The 11567-nt window shown below is 35.3% G+C and overlaps 1 protein-coding gene across 2 annotated transcripts; it reads right to left on the bottom strand.

Annotated features, from left to right (window-relative positions):
- Positions 1-390: 390 nt before the first annotated feature.
- Positions 391-9786, bottom strand: LOC127424800 (CMP-N-acetylneuraminate-beta-galactosamide-alpha-2,3-sialyltransferase 1-like). Of its 2 annotated transcripts, XM_051670217.1 has the most exons (8): positions 9571-9786; positions 9328-9390; positions 8208-8499; positions 6487-6680; positions 5128-5307; positions 2124-2169; positions 1398-1517; positions 391-1013 (listed from the first exon to the last, which is right to left on the bottom strand). In XM_051670217.1, the coding sequence occupies exons 3-8, from the start codon at positions 8478-8480 to the stop codon at positions 849-851; spliced, it is 978 nt and encodes a 325-aa protein (XP_051526177.1). In that variant the 5' UTR covers positions 8481-8499; positions 9328-9390; positions 9571-9786; the 3' UTR covers positions 391-848. The 2 variants fall into 2 exon arrangements, with proteins under 2 accessions (XP_051526177.1, XP_051526178.1); XM_051670218.1 differs by lacking the exons at positions 9328-9390; positions 9571-9786 and adding an exon at positions 9146-9311.
- Positions 9787-11567: the final 1781 nt, after the last annotated feature.

Here is an 11567-nt window from a genome sequence, read left to right as displayed (position 1 = left end):
AATATCACTCTGTGAAATACACTTAGATTTTTAAAATTTACTTAATCCATTTGTAAAAAATATTCTTTTGTATTTTGAATTACTGAAACTGGGTGGGGGATTTCTATAACTGTAAAAAATATAACAATGCTACAGTGAAAAAACAGGTATACTTTTACCCTTAAATGGAGCAAGTAATGAAGCAGTATGATATCTTATAACAGTTTTATAGCAGTCATTGCTCTAGCATGTTTGGAAGAATTACGTTTGTTTATTTTTAAACACTGTAGAACTTTAGGTCAGGGGGCACTTGATTTAAAATAATCCACTACATTATTATTCCATTACTGTCCATTTATAAAACAGTGATAACAATAAATAAATATAAAGACAATACATAAAAACAAAATATATGAATAAAACACAACCAATCCTTTAATCAATATATTTTACATACAAATATAGAAATACAATTCATTAGTCATGTAACAGTATTTAGTTTTTTGGTAAAGTTTGCATTTAGTGACCTAGTTATTGGTGAAACTCCTCTAGTTAAGTTAGTAGTCTTCTTAGAATACTAGTCAGATGTTTGGTGTGGAATACTTCACATATGAAAAGTGAACTTTAAAAAATACTTTACCTTACCTTAAAATACATTAACTATACAGAATCCTATTAAATGTACATATAAAATACGTAGTTGTACACTGCCAGCATACTATTCACATTTAATAAATACATCTATGTATTTAAAGGCAGCCTTTTTAAATGCAAACTTACAGTATATTCAAAACCTCTTCTAGGGACTTCAAACTGAGTTATTCCCAATAATGTTTACGTTTGACTCTTTAAACAGAAGCATTTCATCACTACCACCCTTTATACATAAAGATCTTGTTTCTCTGCTGAAGCTCATTCATAGTTTTATTTTCAAAGTCTCCTCCATGATTACCTCTGCTAAAGTGAGCCAAAGTTCCATCAAAATAATGATGCCATTTTCCGTCACTTCTAGCTCCAAACCCAAAAACATTCACCTGTGTGAGAGACAGAGCAATCAGTAGTTTAATATTTGTAATATGCTTGTATACAATGTAACTTTGTATCACAACTGGATTCTATTTGCACTACCAAATTGAAATACTTGTGGACGTTTTTACACAGCACAAGTTTTTAATTTTCTGGAAGTGGAGGAATGAAACTCCAGATGACAATAGATACAGTGACAAGGGTGAACAAACTGGAAATGTTACATTCACATATAGACTATGCAAAAGAGCATAACTGGGACATTCTACTTCACCTTGACACCACACATCCTTTTATTGTGCACTGTTTGTTTTTTCATGTAAGCAATAGCATCTAGCTAATCTTACAACCATACTTACAGTGGACCAGATGTGTGTTCTAAGAATTTTTACCTTATCACAGATGTGTAGGGCGAATATTATTGTAATGAAGCCAGTGGATGGATATTTGCCATGTTTATGCAACCAGCTTTCATAGACATATTTTATAAATGCAGGATGGAGGATCATCACCTAAAGAATGACAAAATAATTATAAAATACACTTCTGGTGATTCTAACACTCATGAACCTACTTCAATTCATTGTTTTTTTTTATTTTATTTTTTTTATTATTATTATTCAATGCAACACAATGATCTCCTCAGTATTCGTAGGTATTCAAAATACCTGGTACTATGGTTTCCATAGACATCGAAATCAACTATATTACGTACTTACAGCATCTAAAGCATAATTCCTTTTACATTTCAACAACATACACATTTACATGTTCACTTATATTACATACTTGTTGAGCTTTGATGCTAATTAAATTAATCTCTATTCCAACTCTTCATCAGATGATTTGTCAAGATTTGTACATCTCTAAAGTTGTTCATACGTTAAAGTGCTTACATTTTAGATGCTGTGAATACCGCACATTGATGTTGTACGTTTCAGTGTGTATCAAAATGTTCAAAAATATATATTTCTAAATATCTGTAAATATTTAAACTATAGTTATTTTATTTTATTTATAAATTCACGCAAACTGACTAAACAGAACAATATGTGAAAGTCTAAATTTATGTTTAGATTGACTGAATGATTGATTGATCGATCAAGTGTTCTACTCACCTTGTCCATATCTGCATTTACTGTAGGTTTCAATGTAACATAAGAGCTGAGGAAAACACAGATAAATTATATCGACTGACTTGCCATCAATAATGCAAAAGATTTGTGTCTGAATCAGGGCCGGTTCTAAAGCTGGCATCATGATTATTTTCCAGTGATTTTCAGGTGTGAGCTTCAGTTACATAAGGGCTTTTCACACTTGATATCATCAGCCCCGTGTCATTCTAAACCCTGGGTAAACAGAATCCAGGGTTATCCTGTTAAATTTTTCACACTGTTCATTTTTTACCCTGGGTTAATAAGTAATCCTTCTGATTTTTCACACTGTACATTCATAAACCCTGGGTTAACGTTCTTATTTACACATTTGCAGTATCAATGTGGGGTGCTAACCCTGCTCCAGAGCAAGGTTTCATCACCCCAGGTAAAAAGCGGTGCTAACCCTGTTTCAAAATTACAAGTGTGAAACAATGCTTTACCTGGGGTTTAAAACAAAGATAACCCAGGGCTGAGCGCAGTGTGAAAAGCCCTATAACCACGTCAACAACTTTGGGGGCATGTTGAGGTGGGTTTCGCACAGGTCGCCATACAAGTTAGAACCACCACTGGAAACAGGGTCATAAGGTGCAAACTGCACCTAGGGACCCTTCAATGCCCTAAGGAATTTGGCGGCCTTGCTTTACAAAACTTCAAGTTTTATTTTTGGGCCTTTCAACTCAGATCTTTCAAACCATGGTTCAATCCTTCAAATAAAATTTTGTAGCATTCTATAGGGCAGGAATTAGTTCTCCCCCTTAGATTACAGGATTTACCATTCTCATGTCTCAAGCAGCATAGTTCATTACTTAGACTGAGATCTATAATAAATTGCTCTCTTGAAGTGTGGAAATACCTTGTAAGTATCTTGGCTATAACATGACGTTTCATAGATCTTCTTCAATTTGGTTCAATAATCTCCTTTTGACTGGTTCAAGACCTTATGTTTTTTCTCCCTGGTCAGTTAAGAAGGTCCATACTCTGAATGACATGTTGTCTTTCCTCTTCCTGGTTCTTCTTATTTTTTCTACCTCATACTACGGTCAGCTCTCCAGGCTTATGGTGTTCCCTGGGATAGCCAGTTTTGGGACACTATTTTGAATAATATTTTCACTTCATCAAAAAATGTGGCCCATCAGCTTATATCTTTCAAGTTGATGCACAGGGTTTATGTGACACCTTGTTGTGCTTATTTGATGAACTTGTCCAAGGTTAAAAATTGCAACAGATGTATTCTGTTAGTGATTATATTCATATGTTTTGGCAATACCCTTGCATTACAGCTATTTGAATGTATGTGGTTGAAATACTCTCTTTATGCCTGGGCCTGCTTTTCTTAGGCGATGATCCAAACGCTACGCTTAATTTGCACCAAAAAAAGAGTGTTAATGGCTTCTTTGACCGCCTCTAATAAGTCAGTCTTAAAAGTTGGTTTGAACCAGATTGTTGCCTTTTATTGATGTGGCATGTTTATTTATTAGATTTTCTTATTTTGGAGCATGCTACTTCTAGGTTGCATAATGCGGCATCGAAAACAATTCAGAGTTGGACAGCTGCTATAATACTTGTATGTTGTATGTAAATTAGCCCAGTACTTTTATTTTTATAAAATTTTGTCATTATTTATAAATTTTTCTCTTCTACATCCGGGTGATCTTTCTGGCTTAAGATGCAAACTTTGGGAGGGCGTTTTGATCTTTAGGGTGCGCAAGTGGTTGTCTCTTTATTTGACCGGGAGGGGGGTGTCAGAAGTTTCAGGGGGCACAAGGAAAATCTAGGGTGGCATCCATTCCACTTCTCCATACGTCTGATCATGGACAGGATAACATGACGGCTTGCTCAAAAACGGAAGAAAATGATGAAAACCGAAATCTCACAGTCCTGTGAACTCTCTTTTTGGTTTCCTTTACATTGAGTGAAAGTTACCAGGATTTAGGCCTACAGGGTTTACCAGCGCTTCATCGTGAAGTTGAAAAACTGAATAACTTTACACCGACAGGTTAATAAGCGATTTTGTCATACTAGAGTCATGTTAACACATATTACATTTTAGTACCACGGCTGTACTTTTGAAACAGTGTGTAGTTAATGTTCTGTGTATTGGACCTATTTACTTTAATTATGTGCCTTTCTGACAGCAATAGTTTTTCTTAGAAGAAGAGGAGGGGGGCCTGGGTAGCTCAGTAAGTAAAGACGCTGACTACCACCCCTGGAGTCGTGAGTTTGAATCCATGTCTTACTGAGTGACTCCAGCCAGGTCTCCTAAGCAGCCAAATTGGCCCGGTTGCTAGGGAGGGTAGAGGTCACTCGTGGTCGCTATAATGTGGTTCTCGCTCTAGGTGGGGCGTGTGGTGAGTTGTGCGTGGATGCCGCAGAGAATAGTGTAAAGCCTCCACACACGCTATGTCTCCGTGGTAACACGCTCAACAAGCCACGTGATAAGATGCGTGGATTGACGGTCTCAGACGTGGAGGCAACTGAGGTTCGTCCTCCACTACCCAGATTGAGGCAAGTCTACGCCACCACGAGGACTTAGAGCGCATTGGGAATTGGGCATTCCAAATTGGGGATGAGTCTAAATGATTTTCTGTGGTAATTAACATTATGCCACAAACACTGCCAATAGTTGGAGTTTATCTTGTATTAAACCAGAAATATTCCTTGTAAGAATAAATATCTATGACTTTATATTAGGTCTCTAAATAATCCTGGTTTTGGTGGCAATGCATGCTTTCACTTTATTTTCAAAAGTTTGGAAAAAATATTTGACTCTTTGATGTGCAAGCTGTTCTATCATCTTCACTAACCGTCCACCTTTTTAAATATTTTCACATTCCCTTTCTTTAACCTTTTTTTAAGTCCTAGGTGTGAACAACTGGTGCTGAACTAGGGGGTTTCAGGACATTTTAAGCACATCTTAGTTGGCCAAAAGAAATTCTATGAGTGAACATTAATGAAATAACCTCACCGTGTGATGTGTTTAGTTGTGAAGGCACTGATGAGCCAGCGCATGTCTTTAATCTTAAAGGGCAGAAGAACCAGGTGAGTGGAGTTGTCCATGTCCACAGCACTCTCAGGGTAGATTATTCGATGAGTGGTCTTAGAACCCACATCCCTCTCATAACCTTTTGTTGGGCCTTTATTAATCCTGAAAGAACAAAAAGATAAATTCCGCCTGATCTCATGAAAACTACATGACTGTGGCGATATTTTTGCACAGTTATACAGTTCATTACATGTATCGAGGCAGTTCTGAAGTGAAATGTCCGCTGTGTGGCGGTAAAAGAAAGTTACATTTTCTTTCGAACAGATTTTCAAGGTTAATGCTCTATCGTGTTTTAAATCAACAAAACCTACCTCCCTGCCCAAAACCTTAAACTAAAACCTAACCAATAGTGTAATAAAAGCAAATGTGTGATGACAAACGCAGTTGCTGAAGCAACCACGTTATTTTGTGGCGTTTCTATGACATTTTCGGCCCACGTGTCAACTCGCGTGCTCTTTTGGATTTGTACCCTTTCGTTTGCATCTACGCTCTATCAGTTGAGCTACCATGCAACTTGATGACATTTGAATAAGCTTGTAAATGTAGTTGGTTATATAAAACAAAGTCAAGTTATGCACAAGAGTAAAAGTGCTTAGATGTCATAAGATAGCATAGTGTTAGGAACAAAGTGAAAAGTAAGTGTTAATGATCTGATAATCTGCTGTTTTACTCATGATTTGTGTGACAGAGAATCAAAGTCGTTGCTGTAGCACCTCTAGTATTCATTTAACCAGGAAACCACCGTGATAATGAGCCACATAAAAATAATTTAGCAAAAATGTAGGTAGAGTAATTTGATTCTATGAGATAAGGTTGGATAAATTACCTTTTAAAATCTCAAAATAAACCAAGAAACAAGTTTCTCGATTTTTATCTTCTACTGTATGACCCAACCCATAGGAATGAGACACAAATTAGATTTCCTTAAAATCTTAATTGTTTTTCTATACAGCAGTAAGACTAAATAAACTCGAGTTTCAAAAGAGATCTCAACAATGTCCCAGACTGTGCTCAGATTTCCCAAGATACCAGTGTCTGCAATCAAAAGTTTAGATATTTCAATATTAACAAATCAAGGAGATATATTAATATACATTTCTCATTAAATTCCAAAATCCACATTACAATAAAAATAATAATAATAATAATAATAATAATAAAATCTGAAACAATCCACAGTTGAGTTTAAAAATTCTCAGAATAGATGCTACATACAAGCATATATGAATATTTAGGGTATAGAAATTTATAAGGCTCATTCAAAAGAGAATAAACCATTACCTGATGACAAAGTCATGATAATCTATTAGTTGACCATAATGAGATCTGAGTAGGTTCCCTGAGTTTCCCACAACAGCACAGGTTCTGCAGCGATCTGGACCAACATCTGAGTAATGTTCTTCATCTGGAAAGAGAGCAAACAACGTGTCCACCACATCTGTGTAGTTGGTTTTCAAGGTTTCACGTTGTAGACCCTATACAAAAGTCAAAAGATCATTTTGAATAGCTTCGAAAAGAGTGCATGTGACTGGAGAGAAAACTTGAATGATGGCTTGTTCTTTAGTAAAGATATTTAAAGACTCAGTAGAACTCAGAATGTCCAAAAAGGAGGCAAAGGCAGCATAAAAGTAATCCATAAAACTCCAGTTGTTAAATCTATATCTTCAGAAGTAATATGATAAGTCTGGGTGAGAAACAGATCAATATTTAAGCCTTTTTTTACTGTAAATCTACACTTTCACTTCCACATTCAGCCACCTACTGGTTGGGGCTGGTCAAAGGTGGAGATTTATCTTAAAAAAGGGCTTAAATATTGATCTGTTTCTCACCCACACCTTATCATATCGCTTCTATAGATATGGAACTCCAGACACTGGAGTTTTATGGAATTTTTTTATGCTGCCTTTATGCTTTTAACCTTCTGAGTTCTGGTCACCATTCATTTGCATTGTGAGGACCAACAGAACTGAGATATTCTTCTAAAAATTGTTGTTTGTGTTCTGCAGAAGAAAGTAAGTCATACACATCTGGGATGGCATGAGGGTGAGGAAATTATGAGAGAATTTTTATTTTTGGGTGAACTATCCATTTAAACCAGTAGCTTACAATAAATGTTAATAAATAAAAAGAAAACATTATTATTATTATTATTATTATTATTATCATTATTATTACATTAGTGTTTATTACAAAATCAAGAAATAAAAAAAAATTCATATTATTTGATTTGTTGGAGTTTTAGAAAATGGCTATAATTTATCTAAACATGAATATTAATAGCAATAAAAGTATGTAATTATATCAAAATGTGTTATGGATATAGGATTGATTATTTTGCACACATTTTTTTAGTTGCTGTACTGACAGGGTTGTACAGTTTTTTATGAGTTCATCATGCGACACAATGAGCTTTGTGGAAGAACTAGTTGAAAACCATTTGATTTTTGATTAGATATGCCAACGCTAACAAAGTTTATGGCACTGAATCTTTGAAATACATTATACTGTAACACTTTGTTTTATGTCATCATACCACAGTAATTAATAAAAATAAAACAAAATTAAAAAACAAATCTACCATTCGAAAATGTTTTCCACCAAAACTATTTCTAACCTACTTCTAATCAGGCACCGGCCAGTCTGTGCAGGCCTGCATAAAGTCCAACACCCCTATTGTATCATTTTACTGTGTGAACCAGTTTGAAGTAAAACTGATGTTTAGATTGCTGCTCTAACAAAATACATTATTTTACATACAATTTGCCAATGGCCTCTAAATGTCTAGAATCGGCCCTGCAACAATGGAGTATCCTGCCAACATGTGTACATCAATGAGAAAAAAATAATCATTGAATTTATTCATACTTGATCTCTGAGACTCCAAACACTAGAGCTAGTAAGCTCTCAGACATCAAACAATATTTAGATATGTCTTAGATATGTATAATCCTACATTTACAGAGATTAAAAAAAAGGAACTTTTTGATTAAGGATCTGCATACCTTCCACCATTTGTAGACGTCTGCTCGTAACACACTGTTTCTCCTGTTCAGCAGAGGTGGAACTGTCGGGTTGTAACGCATGAAGAACCAGTCGTCATCATTCACATCAGTGACACACTTATCACAAGCGCACAAACCCTCTGGGGTGTAATCGGCTGTTGTTTGGAGGGAAATATATATCACGGCGTTTTGGTAGATCATAAAAATAACGAAGATGCAAAAGCTGAAGATCGTGGAGATGTATCTGGATCCCGGTATTTTGAAGAGACTCATATTTGTAGATGTAATATCCCTGGACAATGGGGTTTGAAATCATACAGAAAGCAAAAAGGAAATGTTAATAATAGCTCGGCTAATTGTATAGTGAATATCCTACTACTAATACAAATAATAGCCTACAGCTATATGAGTTCTTGAAAAGTCTTACTGTCGAAGTTATGAATAACTAAAGATGTAAGGGGTCGTTCAGATCGAACGCGTTCTTGCGCCAATAAATAATCATAAATAATAAATACCTAAAATAAAAAAAAAATAAAATAAAACAAGTTCTGAAAAACGCGGTTTTACAACAACAGTCAAAAACATCCGTCTAGAGTATGTTTATAGAAAAAACAATTACAAAACAGCGCGGACAGACGCAAAAACGCGTTTGGTAGTTCCAAAAAAATGCTTCAATACGAACGAATTTAATTAATTAAATAAATAAATAAATAACGAATTCTTAAGTAGCCAATCTGACCAATGACTTCAGTCGAATAAAGTCAAATATCATCAGTAATGTGCATGTATAGCCTATGTCATAAAACTTAGTAAGAATAGTATAGGCTATTTATTTTTAGCGCCTTTCTAAATCATAAGGTCGCTTTAAAGTGCGTGACAAAAAGCAGGACACTGCTAAGCTAGAACTTGTAAAATAGATATTTTGAAAGTTAACTCACCTGCTTGTTTAAAAGTTTGATTCGGTCAGATAAGCATTATTTATTTATTTATTTATTTTTTTAAAGACAGTTGTCAGAATCTGAAACGAACAAATGTACTATGGAGTGAGTGACCAACATTTGAATAGGAGAAGAACAGGTTATGAAGTGTATCTGAATTTTTATCAGGAGGAGAGGTTTACCAGCAGTACTTCCCCTTGCAGGTGTTGTGCTGAAATCTGAAAGCTGAAAATTGGTCCGCATTCCTGAAATATATCATTGAAAATAGCTGAAGATATGTACATCTCAGAGGTGTCTAAGATATTTTTTGATCTGGAAAGCATCACAATTGAATTAACATTTGCTAAACATCTATAAAAGATCAGAACAAACACTCTAAATGTCTGCTGAATGTCTTATCAATATTCGAGACATAGGCTACTTACTGACATACGTCTCATAGACGTATTGAGATGAGCAAACAACACCTTCCACATGTGACACACATCAAATAGATATCTAGGTGACGTAGGGTAAAAGGCTCCTTTGATTTGATTTTCTCCCAAAACACTAAATATAGGGTTTTTCCCGGACAAGTCCTCTTTTATGGACGTTAAAAAAGCGTCCGGCCGGGATTTCTAAATTTGAGAAAATGACGTGCATCTAATACTTCATTGTGTGTGTGTGCACATAGTTGCATTGCTTTAACCCCTCTTTGTAAGTCCCGCCTTCTCGACACACCAATTGGTCGATTATAAGAGGCTTGCAGTCTCCAAGTGTTTTTGAGTGTAACACCATGTCTTTTTGGAAAGAGGGCACGTGTCATATTCAGTGGCTAAGTCGGGCAGAAGTTCTAGAAGTGTTCAAATTGCTTTCAAAATCTTTAAACATGTCTACAAACAGTGTGGAGCCACATGTTGTTAGTCAGTATAAACAATAGAATAGAATAGAATAGAATAGAATAGAATAGAATAGAATAGAATCTCATTAAAAAGTGTTCACATAATCTGGTTTGAACGTCATCAGAGGTGTGGTGAAGCAAGGAATTTAGATTTAATCATGTGGCCTGATAATATTTAAAATTTTACAGTGAGAAAAGTCAATTCAAGTGTTTTATATTGTAAGCAGAAAGCTACTTGTGTAAATTTGTAAAATCTCAGTAATTATTTATACATTTACATTATGTCACACTAGAATAGTCCTGTGTTTGTTTTCAAATTCCTACTTCAGTTCTAAAATAACATGACATTTACATGAAAATGTTTGAATGGGTAGCATATTCTGTATAATCATATTCTTATTACCTGAAAATGTGTAAATGATTTACCTGGGTGTCTACCTGGGTAGAATTTTTATCCTAAGATTAAATATTAGACACGGCATATAAAGCATCCATTTCCTGATTCTTTGAGAGAATTGTTCATTGAAGAGGAAAGAAATGTTATGATTGTTTTCTTGGCACTTGGCAAGAGATATTGCGCAATAGTTTGTCTTCCACATTGTATTCAAGAAGTATAATCAACATTAAGTAGTGGATAAAGCCAAAGAACACCTTTCCAAACATGATTGTAGATCTGGCACTGCGTCAACAATGTTGTTTCCATTATGTTGCAACCTTAACAACTGTCCAAAGGCACTTTTGAAATGACTCAAATTAGGATGTATTATTACAACATTCCTCTGAGCTTTATTTATTTATTATGAGCTTTTGTAAGTAAGGTTAACTAATAGAGTTTAGGTTCTTACTTTGCTGTATGATGCTTTGGAGATAATTTATTGATGTTACATTACAGTTTCTTCAGATCAGCATATTGGTTTGTAGGTTCTTTAATCCTGTAAAGTCTGACCAGTGTTTTTTTTTTGTTTGTTTTTTGTTTTTTAATGGACCTCTTGATCGAAACTATAGACAAAATCTTTTTTTAAATATTCTTTTGTAACATATTCGACACATTAGGCTTTAATGCTCATTATAGTGAGGTAAAATCATGATAGCTTGTGATGTAAATCATTGATGTAGAGGTTTTAGAAAATCATGTATCGAATATAATATACTGGCTTTATAGATCTGGAAGTGGTATTGGGGAGGCCAGCGGGGGGTGCTCACCCTGCAGTCTGTGTGGGTCCTAATGCCCCAGTATAGTGACGGGGACACTATACTGTAATAAAAAGCACTGTTTTTCAGATGAGATGTTAAACCAAGGTCATGACTCTCTGTGGTCATTAAAAATGACAGGGCACTTCTCATAAAAAGTAGGGGTATAACCCCCAGTGTCCTAGCCAAAATTCCCCCCCATTGGCCCTTATCTGTCATGGCCTCCTAATAATCCCCATCTCTGAATTGGCTACATCACTCTACTCTCCTCTCCATCAATAGCTGGTGTGTGGTAAGTGTTCTGATGCACTATGGCTACCGTCGCATCATCCAGGTAGATACTGCACACTG

The sequence above is a fragment of the Myxocyprinus asiaticus genome, chromosome 34, assembly GCF_019703515.2.
Source record: "Myxocyprinus asiaticus isolate MX2 ecotype Aquarium Trade chromosome 34, UBuf_Myxa_2, whole genome shotgun sequence".
Lineage (NCBI taxonomy): Eukaryota > Metazoa > Chordata > Actinopteri > Cypriniformes > Catostomidae > Myxocyprinus > Myxocyprinus asiaticus.
This window is presented reverse-complemented; position numbering and strand designations above follow the sequence as displayed.